This window comes from Gopherus flavomarginatus, chromosome 2 (genome assembly GCF_025201925.1).
Source record: "Gopherus flavomarginatus isolate rGopFla2 chromosome 2, rGopFla2.mat.asm, whole genome shotgun sequence".
Classification (NCBI taxonomy): Eukaryota; Metazoa; Chordata; order Testudines; family Testudinidae; genus Gopherus; species Gopherus flavomarginatus.
Genome location: NC_066618.1, coordinates 30,938,559 through 30,953,139, shown reverse-complemented (window position 1 = coordinate 30,953,139; position 14,581 = coordinate 30,938,559). Strand labels below are relative to the sequence as shown.

Genomic DNA, 14,581 nt, shown 5'->3' with positions numbered 1-14,581 from the left:
GTTTTAATAACAGTTTCACAGCAGATTTGACAAAATGCAAAGAAGGTACCAACGTGAGATTTCTAAAGATAGCTAGAGCACTGGATCCAAGGTTTAAGGATCTGAAGTGCTGTCCAAAACCTGAGAGGGACGAAGTGTGGAGCATGTTTTCAGAAGTCTTAAAAGAGCAACAGTCTGATGCGGAAACTACAGAACCTGAACCACCAAAAAAGAAAATAAACCTTCTGCTGGTGGCATCTGACTTGGGATGATGAAAATGAACATGCATCGATCCGCTCTCCTTTGGAGTGTTATCGAGCAAAACCTGTCATCAGCATGGATGCATGTCTTCTTGAATGGTGGTTGAAACAGGAAGGGGCACATAAATACCTTGCAATGCTGGCTACAAAAGTGCCATGCAAATGCCTGTTCTCACTTTCAGGTGACATTGTAAATAAGAAGTAGGCAGCAGTATCTCCTGTAAATGTAAACAAACTTGTCTGTCTTAGCGACTGGCTGAACAAGAAGTAGGACTGAGTAGACGTCAAGGCTCTAAAGTTTTACATGGTTTTGTTTGAGTGCAGTTATGTAACAAACAAAAAATCTACATTTTTAAGTTACACTTTCATGATAAAGAGATTGCACTACACAACTGGTATGAGATGAACTGAAAAATACTATTTCTTTTGCTTATCATTTTTACTTTGCAAATACTTGTAGTAAAAATAATATAAAGTGAGCACTGTACACTTTGTATTCTGTGTTGTAATAAAAATCATATTTGAAAATGTAGAAAAATATTTAATAAATTTCAATTGTTATTCTATTGTTTAACAGTGCGATTAATTATGACTAATTTTTCTAATTGTGATTTTTTGAGTTAATCATGCAAGTTAACTGCTATTAATCAATGGTCCTAGTTTTAACATAAAATTTGAAAGTTTTTCTTCTTCTCAACTGAAGTGCAGTATGTCATATTGTCACAATTATATCACACGTAGAAAAAAATATGTCACCACCAAAACTCAATATATATTGTTATAGGACTTTTTACCTAAACATTTAAAGACTGACTGAAAGCATGAGAAATAAATAAGAGCCTAATTTCCAGTTTAAAAATCTGAATTTTATTACAAAATTATTTAAAAAAATTCACAATTCACAAATTCTGCATTACACAGAATTTCAGGTATTCCCTGAAAACTTTGCTAATGTTCTAACTGTAAAAAGATCTTTGGATGACCATTGATCCAGATTCCCTAAAGTCATTCATCTATTGGCAGTATCACTTCTTTTAAAGGAGTATGATAAGAAGGTTCTCCCCTTTTATGAGGCAGTAATTTGACTCTCAAATGGATAAACAAGCCTGGTTTTACATTGCATTTAGTGGAGATGAATTCTTCCCTTGATTGGTACCATCTGGTAGAGCAGCTTTGGGTTAACATTCTAGGTTTCTGAGCTAACAACGTCATTGTGGAAAACCAGAAGATTAAAAACTAAGAAAATTCAGACACATACAGGACTTACCTTGGTACTGCATCCACAGAGGATGAAGCTGAAACCTTGGGCACCTGACAGTTTGCTGCTGCAGCCAGCTTTAAGGCAGATGATGGAACAGCACTTAAAGTCCTAGGTATATGTCGTGCATTGAGTGTGGAAATAGAGTTTACAGTGGCAACTGATGAGGGTACAGTTAATCGAATGTTGTTCCCAATCAGGACCTGAGTGGTTGCAGAGTTGGCAGCAGTTACTTGGTGACTCAGTGCACTGTGGGAACTCGAAGTCTGTGTTATATTTGAAGGCGGTAACAAGGTTGAACCTGCTGCTGACGATGAACTTGTATGTACAAGTGCTGTAGGTGTAGTACTACTGAGGTGTAAGCCCTTGTATACTCCTGCAGAAGAATGAGATTTTGTTTTTTTTTAAAAGAAAATCTGAGACTCCAAACAGGAGTTTCACATACCAACTATGAAAGCAAAATACAATCAGAATGAATTTAGATTTGTATAGCTCTATACCTGAGGCCTGAAGGATGCCATTCACCCCAATTCCAAGCACCACATCATCCTTCATTTTGAATCCCATCAATTGTTCAGATGTTACCAAAGCTGAAGCAGCAAATTGAGCACTAACAGAATCCAATGTCTTGGAAACAAAACCCTAAGAAGAAAGGTGGCAAATAAATGTGATCAAGCTTCAAAAGGTCAGCACTCTTCCTATTTTTATGCTTAAACTAGTAATGCACAAACCAGTGCAGATAAAGAAAGAACTGATCCTCAATCTTCCCTCAAACTAAACTTCTGATGTTTGGTAAAGTTAGATAAATAATTAAATGCAGTATTCCCCATGTACTTACAATTCCAGTACTAAAACATGCACAAGTATTTTAAATGCACAATACACTGTCCTTCCATAGCATTTTTAACAAGATTCCCAAACCAATCTGGAAGATTCAAGGAGGTTCAGACGTCCAACAGTAACTTCTGAACTTTTTTGTTCGTCCGTTGACACTTTCAGTGTTACATATTTAGCTGTTACATATGTTCACAGCTAAAGACAGGACATGTTTATACATTGTTATTAAAACATAACAATCTGGCCTCAGAACACAGTCATACATAAAGTATCAACAGGACAACAACATGGCTGGAATTCTTTGCACTATATAGTCCTGAGTTTTTGCGTATTTCATTTAATTGTTCACTCATCTTTCTGGTTTTTGTTAAGAGGGAGCAGAGGCAATGCCTGCCACACTCACCTGCAGTGTCCCTTCTAAACACTTTACAGAATGGCTATGATGTAGATTCAGGCGAAAGCCACTTTCCTGTTGGTTAGTTTCAAGGTTCTATGGCAACAGTTGACAATTAGAGATGAACCCTGGTGGGAAACAATGAGGGATAAATCATAGCACAGACAAATCCCTCACCTGTGAAGTGTTGGCAGAGGAATTACTATTTGCTTGCTGTTGATGAATTTGTGCAAACTGCTGTTGCTGCATTAGTGCCAGTTGCTGTTGATGTTGCTGGTATTGTTCGGCTGTAAATGCTGAACAAAATATAAAATGAGAAAATACTATATCAAAACATGTATATGTTGTATATATACACACATCCTTTAGAATCCTAAAACAAAAATGTTTCAACACACCACAGCAAATTCCTAAGAACCTTGTTGAATCTTCATGGCAAGAGACTATGATCCTTCTAGAGGTTTTGTCCAAACTAAGTTTTCCCCATTGAGCACATTTGTGGTGAAGTATTAAACATCTTCTGCATTTATCTTACAATATTTGAGTGAAGAAATCTCATTTAACTGACTTTAAGGGAGTAAGCCCAGATTGGCACAAACCACCACTCAGATAAGACTGATCTGCAAAGATTGTGTTTTAGTGTAGTAGGTTAAGACCAACTTTCATATGTGCAGATTTGGGGCATTACCTTGTGGGATGTTGAGCATTCTAAACTTCCATGGACTCCAATGGAAGTTAAGGTGCTCACCACCTCTCAGGTTTAATATTTAGTTGAAAATACAAAAATGAATTTGATAGTTACCAATGAAGACTGTTTTACCACATTATGATCTCTCAACAAAATTCATTGTTCCCACCACCCTCTGTTTTGTACAGACTAATATACCTTCTATATTCGTATTTTTAAATCAATCAATCAATCAATCATGCACACTGTCAACGGAAAAGTTCAGAGAAGCGACTTTCTTCCATAAAGGAGCTCTTAAGGAGTGATCCATTAGTCATAACATGTGTAAATGTCAAATAATTTTCCCCAGTTAACCCACCTGGGAAAAAAATCCAGTCAATAAGAATGGAGTTGTTTATGTTGATTTACAGAAGGATGTCTGAGGAAAGACACTGTATTATACTAATTTGTCTATGGAGAGATCAGTTCTAAAAAACAAAAAATAAAATTCATTTTGAATCCCCAAAATGGTTTGTACAGTTTTAATGAAGAAAATCTCTATTGTCAATTTAAAAGTCGGATGATGGGGCAGATTGAATCCATTACAGAGTCAGCCTAGACCACACCATGTGAAATTTTCCCAAATTAAATTTCAGGTGCCCAAATTTCTGTGCATGTTCTCAAAACAAATAGTGTGGAAATTCTTATGCAACAATTTCCAATGCTTTCTAGAGTTACGACCGTTACCAAATGGAAGGTATCCAACTTTCTACACATCAACACAGGACCTAAATGCTTGTTTATGAAATACAGTATCTTGGCCAATGCTTTTAACCTTTGTTCCCAACTGCAGAAAATCAAAACTACATGCATCTAATGTTCCCAGAAAAAATAAAAAAAAAGACTAAAATGGTTTTAAACTTTGCTGAATGGTAGATGATAGAATAGTTAATCAAATGGCTCGTGATGATTTGAAAACAAGAAAAACAAACAAGTTAATCCATAAGAAGTTCCTAAAGATCATATGTCTTCAGCTTATGCTCAACTATGAGTTTCTCGGAAATATCTGCATCATTCACAGCTACAATTAAGATCTTGCACATGATATATAAAAAAATCTCTCCTGATTATGTATTGAAAGAGCACCAAATTATCACAGAATCTATTTTAGGGTTTTATAATACTGCCCGTCACTGTAGTATTTGAGAGAGTCTGTATCTAGCAGCTGAACACAGTAAAATGGCATAAGATTTCAAACAAGCTAGAAGCTCTTCCAATAGAGTTCTTTTGTGAATAGGCATATAGTGGTTGTTTATATATAGCCATGTGTAACACACTGCATCACCTTCCAACTTAATTTTTCTTTTACAAAATATGGCAAGTTGAATTGAGATTTGTCTTGAAGATTTGAAAAAAATCAAACATTTACTGCGTTAGTAGGTATTTCATTTATATAAATCTTTTTATTAGTTAATTATAACTAGTTGGTGCTATATTACAGTGTTTTGAAATTAAGAGTTTAAAGTATCCATACAAATAATGGCTAGGAAAGTTAACATTTTACAATTTATATGATTTTTCTTTCTGTTCATTTTTAGTCATTTGGTGAAAGGACTTTGCGCTCTAAAAGTAACAAGTTTGTAAATGTATTGCTTAAAAATGAATCGAAATGAGTTACTAAAAAGAAGAAAAATACATAGTTTAAGATTCCAATTGATAAACAATACCAACATAAAGCTGCATATATATTTTAAACAAAAAAGTCTATCTGAAGTTATGGCACTCTTATCTTCCAAAACCTGAATTCAGGATTTCACATTTCAGCTACCTATGATATCAGCCATTTGCTAGGGAAGCAGAGTGCCAAACTAATTAGTTTATAAATGAAAAGACGTATAATATGGTTTTAAATATAATTTGTAAATTAAAAGCCATGTTAAGAGGACACAAGATTATTCAGTCCTGGGCCCCCACCCCACAATTACCCCCCAACTTCTTCTATCATTGATTACATCTGAAAAAAAATCCAGTTAGTCATTAATACTTTGAACAATGAAACCAGATTGGTCAATTTGATTTGCATATAATTACTTCAAATTCCTTAAACATTCTCTTTTGCAACAATAAAATATTGTAATAGCATAGAAGCATTAAAAACACTATTCATCAAAGTTTTAACACTATATTTTGGGCTTAAAAAAAGTTAATATTATAAGTTAACTGAAGTTTACATTTCTGTTTAACAAAGTTAAACAAAATTTAACATCCTTGTCTTGTTACTGCTGCACAAAAGCATTGAGTGTGGTCATTGTTGATAGTAATATTTGACAGATATTAATTTGGTACTTTTTGAAGGATATATTTAGATTTACAAATGAATGTAGTTTCCAAATAGCTTTTCAGTGAATTATTGCAGTCCATACAAGAATTACCTTTCCAGGCATTATCAAAATAATTGCAGCAACCATTTAAAGAAGTAAGTTAAAAGAAAAAACTGATTTGCATCCACAGCATTTAAAATCATTTAGGCTCAAATTTCAAAAAAGAGGCCTAAGGAAGCACTGAAATTCAATGTTAGTTGGCTGCCTGACTCCCTTAGGCATATTTGAAAATCCCAGCACAAGCAGTATAAACACCTGTTAGCTTTTTTCCTATAACTTTTGGACACTGAGATTATACCCAAAGCATTGACAAGTGACAGTTTTTTTTCTAGTGGTTTAAGAACCAGACAGTTAAGGACTCCAAGTATTATTTCCAGCTCTGCCAAAGATTTGGTGTGAGATCTTGGGCTATTCACATCCTCATTATCCTGAGTTACATCCATTTTGCAGACAGAAGGAAACACCTCTCTCATATGGTTATTGCTCAGAGTCAAAGTTTGCAAACTGCTTAAACACCCTCTGATGGAAACTATTACTGGAATGTAAAAATATTTTTCACCTCCATAGTATGTGTCAAAATGCTACTTTCACATAACAAAAGGTCCAATATACGGGCCATATTTGTTTGTATTTGTTTTAAATCTTTTAGTCACAGAAGCTAACTTTTAGTCTGAGCTATCTATGGAAAAGTCCTACATACACTGATGACATAACCAATCAGGAATGCTGATAATATGCTCTGTCCAAACCCAACTGAGACTGATTTCTCTGTGAAGGGGTCTGCATCAAAAAAATACAATAAAATAAAAAAATCCTTAGTTGGCTAAAACAAATCAGATTTATTCTGCTCATTTGCAGTCCTCCTAATCTGCTTCCTAATTCTCCTCCCATATTGAGTACAGATCAGAATTCTCTTGTAGGTCACTAGGCCAACAGTGTGTTTAGCTCTACTAGTAAGACACTGTGGTGAGACAGAAGATTTTGGGAACTGGTTTTTCCTCATGTAACACACACACCCCCCACCCAAAAAACCTTGTAAGTGTCCTTACTTTACAAGAAAGCATCTCAATATGCAACCTAATCTTCAGTATCCTTGATTTTCAGTGCATCTGTACAAATCTGATTGGGATTGTGCAAGGCTCTCCTGTGAAATTCTGGATCTTCATGGCAAAGCTGCTCAGCATTGTAAAGTCAAAGAGAGGGTCTAAAGTCTTGAAGTTCAGATCAAGAATTAAACAAAAACAGTTTCACTATTTTTTCATAAGTGCAAAACTGAATTTCTCCAACAGCTTTTCTAACAGAATATCACATTTCAGAAAAAAATTCTGTTCACCTCTATGAAAAGCCATTTAGTACTAATATTTGTGGATTGGTAGCAAGTAGCTGCCACAAACAGGCTAACTATAAGGATTGCAGAGAGAATCCATATGTTCTTCTTGCTTGTAAAGTCAAACCAAGTTTGTTGTGTAAACATGAAAGCTTAGCATCCCAGAATATTGAATGTCAATACAATCCAGATGACAAAGGGAAATTCTAAACTTGTTGAAATGGGTAATCAGTCTAAAAAACAAATTATAAGAGGATACTTTCTAATTATTTTTTTTTATTGCTCTGCAGACTTCTGGAACTTTTATTACTTCTCAGCTCTTATTTCATAAATGAAATCATACATGCTTGAAAATCTGCCAGATAGACAAGATGGGTGATCACCTCCAACTGGTAAAGCTTCTTATTTGCAGCTCTTACTTCTACCATTCAATTTTTAGTAATAAAATTGTGAAGTGCGGCTCTTAAACATCAGTGCTCACAGAAGCATTTTCTTGTGACAATTTCACTAGAAAATAGCTTTGCAAGTTTTCATATGTGGTACAATCTGACAGATGAGAAGAGCCCAAATCTTTCATCTGTACGTATCTGTCTTAGATATAGATTTGTTTCAATATTTCAGTCCAAGGAGCAAGAAAGTAAATACTAATGCAGATTACATTTTTAATTCTCAGATCACACAGTGCCTGTTTTTTCAGGTACTAACGAAGACCAAACATCAAGTCTAGCTATTAAGATCAACTATGTCTGAAACCATGTCAGAAGAATTGTGCTACACCGTGTGCATTTCCCCAACATAAGCTAGGAAGCCTAGATAGAAATTGAAGTAGAACAATTATACCCAAGAGCAATGTAAGTGCACCGTAAAAGCACAAAATTGTGAATTTTAGAATTAAAAACTCATTGTAAAAATAAAATATTTTTGTTGACAGTTTCAGTTTCTTCAGATCAACCACATTAGGGTTGTGAAGATTTCCATCAGAGATCATTCTGGTTCCAGACTTCTGAGGCTTCTTTAAAACAGAGTATTCTAAGAATGTTGAACTCTAGGATGAATGAACATACTAGCTAGAAATTAAAGAGGCATGTGAATTTTTAAAAATTCGTACTCAAGTTATGAGAGAGAGAAATGCACTACTAGTAAGTTGATAACTTTTTAGCACTGAGTTTAAGTCTAACTTCCATAAGGCACCAACTTTCTAGGACTAAAAGGGCTGTAGGTTTGGAGGCTGGCAGTTCAGTAGCATCTGAACTCTTTCATATTTCCTAGCAAAAAACAATAAGTTCAGAATAATATCTCAAATCTTAGTAACCACTGTTTGATACATTAAAAATGAAAGTAAATCAAAGCATTAAAATTTAGGGCCTGATCCAAAGTCTACTGAAGTCCATGGAAAGACTCCAAATTGCCTTGAATGGGCTTTGAATTTGGACCTTAAAAAGAACGGCTGTATAACATCTAACGGGGCATACTGCAACGAATTTCAATACTCTTTTACCCCCAATCTTTTTCTCTACGCAACAAATTGTTAGTATTTCTTCTGAGATATTGCAATAATGACTAACATCATGACAGTCTACACTTTTATTAAAAGATGAATTTACCCAAGAAACTGGATCTCAAGTTGGTTATCTGAAAAAAAGTCTGGTAGTTCAAAGGTTTGCTTCTGTGGTTATATATAAGTTAGCCACAAGAACTCTTTCCACAGTAGTGTTTGCAGCACAATGGATGAACTGAAGCAGAGCTAAAAATCAGCAAGTACCCTGGCAAACTATTTCTTATGCTACTTGACAGTTTACTAGTTCAGCTTCTAATGTTACAGGTTAGTCAGTTCACCCATAATTTGAATTACGGTCAGGCATCTTGCCTTATGGAATTGTCCCACGCTGTCCAATAAAAGGGATAATGTCTTTATCCACTTTGTACACTTCCTATATGCCACCTATACATGTCATTTCTTCAGCATTTTAGTAATTAAGAAATATATAGTGCTATTGGTTTTCCATAAACAGGAAATAAGCACAGAGGTTTGCCTCTTTGAAAAAAATAGCAATATGGACAGGTACTTTAGTTGTAAGGAACTGAAGATTTGAACTGATAACCAATTCTGGAACAATGACAACTCAATACATTTCAAATATCCTCTTGGTCATAGGTGCAATCTTGTGTGATAGCTCACAGGCAATAGTTGACACAGTAGGCATGCATTTTTCCAAAATATTTAAACAACATTGATTTTACCTATCAACTTTACAGATGTGAATTTCTCTACAGTTTTTTGCTTGGCTCAGTAGTAAAAGTCATCCCACAAAACTAGTATCTTGTATCCCACTAAACTAGTATCTTGTAACTGTGCCTTGTTTTACATACTACTTCATACATACAAACTCTTGTACTGTAAATATTGTTTTTGTTGCAAATCTGAATAGGAAAATGAAGATTACTTACCTGTTAGTGGAGCTTCTTCGAGATGTATGGTCCCTATCTGTATTCTACAGATGGGATATGCATGTGCACTGTGCACCTGAGTCAGGAATTTTGTGCAAGCAGTGTGTATTGGCCCACACATGCGCCATAGCTCTCCTTGTGTTCCCAACCGAGGGCAGTGCAGGCCGCTTCTCCAATTTTCCATTCTTACCTCAGAGTAACCAATCCGCAGCAGAGGGGATGGAGAGCAGGCAGTGGAATACAGATAGGGAACATACATCTTTAAGAACCTCCAGTTATAGGTAACTAACCTCCATTTCTTCTTCATGTGATGATCCCCTATGTGTATTCCACATGTGGTAGATTAACAAGCTGGTGGTGGGTGTGAGGAGGCAGAAGTGATAGCTGACTGTAGAACTGCTGTCTCCATGGCTATATCTGCAGTGGACTACTGTACAAGGGCATAAGGTCTGGTGAAAGTACGGAAAGAGCTCCAAGTAGCTGCTCCACATATCTAGTATGGGTACATTTCTCAGAGATGCAGCTGAAGTAGTCTGCTCCCTGGTGGAATGAGCCTTTACACCTTCTGGGGATGAGGAATGCCAGTTGGTCGGTAGCAAAGGATAATACAATCTGAGATCCATTTTTAAAATCTGCGCTGATATAGGTTGATATCATGATCGCTCTGGAAACAAATAGGTTTAGGTGTCTAATGACCTTTGTTCTTCGCAGATAAAAGGCCAAAGCCCTCCAGATATCCAGAGAATACAGTCTTCTCTCTTCTTCCAAGGCATGTGGTTTAGCAACAAAATACAGGTACATGGATGACCTGACTTATATAAAACTCAAACTATCTTGGGTATGAATTCAGGGTGGGGGCATAGCAAGACCATTTCTTTACAGAAGAAAGTACATGGAGGGCCTGCCAATAAGTGCTCCCAGTTCTCTGAATCTTCTGGCCAACGTTATAACAAATCAGAAAGGCCACCTTCATGGACAGATGGTCATCGTGCAGGTGGCTAGAGGCTCCAAGAGAAGCTTAGTAGGAGACAACAGACCAAAACTGAGGTCTGATCGAGGTTTGAACTTCACCAATGGTAGAAAGGATCTGCGAATCCCCTTCAAAAAATTCTAGTTGTGACAGTGTGCCTGGAGATCATACAGCTATCTACTGGAGCATTGAAAGCACAGATAGCTGCTAAATGTACCCACAGGGAACCGAACACATGACCTGAAGACTTAAGGGTAAGGAGATTCTTTGAGATAGCAGGGATTCTGGTGGAGTTTGGAGACAAAAATGCACTGCAAAAATCTTTTGTACTTTGTTTAAAGATGAACTGCACCCTCTTGGAACATGAGCATTCTATCACCAATGCCCATCCAACTATCAGGCTGAGTTGGAGCAGCCTTGAACTGGGGTATGTGATTTTGCCTCTGTGTTGCGTTAGAAGGTCCAGTAACGTGGGGATGTTTATGTGTAGTCATACTAAAAGCTTTAATAGATCGATGAATCGGAATGGTCTTGGCCAGCTGGGTGTGATGAGAATGACTCATGCTCTGTTTTGGTGGATATTCCATAGAATGCCAGGCAATCCTCCCACAATATCAGGAGGGCATCTCCCAAAGAGTCTTTGTCTAGTGCTGCTCTGGAGCAGAACCAAGGCAACTTCCTGTTTGCCTGTGAGGTGAAAAGGTCCCAGGGCTGGCATTTTCCATGACCAAAGACATAGTCGAAAAACAAATCGTGACTCTCCCATTCTTGATTTGTGGACAAATGTCCGCTTAGTCTGTTAGGGAATTTTGTGCCCCTGGTAAGTACGCTGCTAATAGGGTTAAGTGATATTTGATGCACCAATTCCAGAAACTGACTGCCTCTACACACAGAGATTTTGTTCCCCTTGCTTGTTTATATAAAATACTGTTATGTCCAACATTATCTGACTGTTTGGTTTGGATGGATGGGAGAAAGGCTTTGCAGGCCTGACAGAACGCCCTGAGTTCCTATAAGTTGACGTGGATTCTGGACTCCCAGGGGCCTAGATACCCTGTGCCATGTGATCATCCTTGTGCACACCCCAACCCAAGAGGGAGGCATTGGTAACTATGGTTGCCTCAGGCGTTGGTGTGAGGAACAGCATTCCAAACCAAACCTTTTCCCATTTTGTCCCATACACAAAAAGAGCCTAATACCTTGGATGGAATTGAGACCTTGTAGTTTATAGTGCCCTTCACTGGTGAATACACCAAGAAAAGGCAGGCTTATAAGCACCGTAGATGTAATCTGGTGAATGGTGTCACATGTGTGCATGAAGTCAAGTGGCCAAGGAGTGAAAGGCAACTTCCAACTGATGTCCTGGGCCCAATGATGACTTTGTGCATAAGAGTGCTCATGCCCTGAAACCTTTCAAGAGGTTGATATGCTGTTGCTGTAGTTGAGTCTAACAATGCCCCTATGAAATCTATGTACCTGGGGAGGGTTTTTTTGGGATTTTTGTGATTGATGCAAACACCCAGTAAAGATAAAAGGCTGAGCAAAACACTGGTTGCCCTGTGGAACTCCTCAATGGGAGTGGCCTGCAAGAAGCCAGTTGCTGAAGTATGGGAAGCCTGCAAATCGTTCTATTCTCATCGAAGCAGTCACCACTGAAAAATCCTATGTAAAGACCCCGGATGCAGTGATCAGACCAGAGGGGATTAATCTGAATTGGTAGTGGCCTTGGTGGAAGAACCACCTCCTGTGGGCTGGATGGATATCAATATGCATCTTTCACACCGAGAGCCACAAAACCATGTGCTCTCCTATCTTGGGTAAATTCATTTTTTAATAAATTTGTAAGCAGTGCTGTGCCTCCTGAATTTCCTTCAGCTGGATTTATAGCTTTGCAGCAACTACTCTAAGCAATACCAAGAGCTCCAGTAGGGCTGGTTGTGTATGGCTGGGTGATGGCAAATAAGACTTTTGCACCATTCCTGGGTGCCTGGGGTAGGGCTCCCACAGTCCCTAATGTTGCCAATAGGATGGATCCACCAGCAGAGAGGGACCCCTAGGCATCAAGTACCACCTGTCTCTTGGCCAATCGTATCTGGCTGGAGGTCAGAACCCTGACCTTCTATGACTTGTTTGGGGCTACCTTTCCTGGGTGCTGCAGATACTCTTGCAGAGCCTCTGATTCATCAGAAGAGAAGGCCACATCCCTAAGGAGCGGTAGGACCAATGGCTGAGCTTCAAAGCTGGTGGGTAGAATGGGAGAATGACTGTTTCCTTGTGATAACCATGTCCTGGAATATAGACAGGAGCAGTGAATGCAGACAGGGGACAGCAAAAATGTCTTCTGGGGAGACCATCCTCAAGTACAGGAGAGTTCACTGGCAGAGCTGCTCTGGTCGCTGTCTGGGACCACATTGCTATCAGTGCTGCCTTGGTTCCTGAAGTGGATTGAAGCACCAGGAGTTGTCTATCTTGTGTCTTCACCACTGGAGCTGGTGTTGGAATCAAAGGATCCATACCCGTGCGTACCTCCTATTCTTGTCAAGATTTAGTCAACCTAAGACCTTTGCACCTGTGCACGCTGGCTCTCTCGACTTTGACAGGGTCAGTGAAGAGACCCGTTCTTTTTGGGACAGACACATACATAGATGACTTATGTCTATGAGAGTGCCCCTGTGAAGCCTTCTCTTTAGGCTTAACAGAATTAGCATCCGTTCCTGAGCTTGTACTCAGAGAAGTGCTGCCCACTTGTTGAGCCTGATGTATGGGCGGTGTGTCTGTCTCCCAGGCCTGGATCTGACAAGGGCTTTGTTATGGCTCAATTTCTGACCCTCATGAGTTCGGGGGAAGAGAAAAAGAGCAGCAGATGCTGCAGTTGGCAGAAATGTGAGCCTCAATAAGGAAGTACAGGCAACACTGATGTTTGTTGCTCACAGAAAAGGAGTACGGGCAGGAAACAGTTTTTGAATTCCAGGACCCTGGATATTATCTGACTTCTTGGGAGAGGGGGGAAAAATGCTGTTTAACGACTAAAAATTTACTATACATAATTCTTATAAGAATGCCACAAAAAGGAGCTGAGGAGAGTCCTACTCCAATCATGCTGTGGATAAGGATCTGCCTGCACTGCCCTTTACGCCCTTGGTTGGAAGAACGAGGAGAGTTATGGTGCATGTATGGGCCAACACACATTTCTTTCAAGAAATTCTGGAGTTAGGTGCATGGTGCACATATGTATCCCATGTGTGGAACACACACAGGGATCATCACTCAAAGAACCATTGCCTTTTTTTGAGGAACATTTGGAATTAGATGAGACTGAAACACTAGAAAAAGGTACTACAGAAAATAATCCTACATTGGCATGAAAATAGCCTGGATGATATATTAGGTCTTCTTAATCTCTAAACTTCTATGACACTATGGACCATTGGGTTAGAGACTGTTATACCGTGGACAGGTGATTTAGCGTAGGACTCCTGATAAAATGATGGAGAATCATGTGGCTATAATCTCAATGAGTGGTATTAATGTTTACTCCCTTTTCCAGATTAAAAAAAAAACAACACAACCTCTGATTTGAGTACATCTGTATCTATGAAATCAGACTAAAGTAAATTTTTACATGTATTATTCCTATGACAAATGTTAAAAGTTAATTGTGTCAGATAAAAATATGAATCTAAATTCCATACTGATTTTTAAGTATTGAATGTTTACTATAAAAGTAATTTACAACAATGAACACATTTGATAGTGTTAATACACTGAACACTTACTCACAGATTTAGTTTTTTCTAAACTTAAGGTATAGCCAACATAATTAAAATCTAAAAAGAGTAACTGTCTCATCTGGATTTTAAGAGTCACCTCTACAATCTATTTAAAAAAGTAAACATAGCTGTTAACCTTGAACTCCAAATTTGTAACCAGTTCACTTTAAATATGATCTGAAACCCATAAACCTTCAATTTCTATTCACAGCCTACCTGCCAACAGTCCCTTTGTGTCTTATCCTAAGTAGCTAGAAACTTGCCCAGTATCTTTAGTGCAATTCCTCCTC

General features: G+C 38.0%; 1 protein-coding gene across 6 annotated transcripts in view; it reads right to left on the bottom strand.

Moving 5' to 3' along the window:
- EPC1 (enhancer of polycomb homolog 1) overlaps positions 1 to 14,581 on the bottom strand; it is a 114,204-nt gene that overhangs the window by 2,292 nt on the left and 97,331 nt on the right. For 4 of the 6 annotated variants that reach the window (XM_050939065.1, XM_050939067.1, XM_050939066.1 and 1 more), the window contains 4 exons: positions 2,906 to 3,024; positions 2,738 to 2,824; positions 1,998 to 2,139; positions 1,507 to 1,873 (listed from right to left, as the gene is read on the bottom strand). In XM_050939065.1, the coding sequence (XP_050795022.1) occupies positions 1,507 to 1,873; positions 1,998 to 2,139; positions 2,738 to 2,824; positions 2,906 to 3,024 (715 nt within the window). Of the gene's footprint in view, positions 1 to 1,506; positions 1,874 to 1,997; positions 2,140 to 2,737; positions 2,857 to 2,905; positions 3,025 to 14,581 lie in introns of those variants that run through there. The other 2 variants (XM_050939064.1, XM_050939068.1) reach the window with 2 other exon arrangements.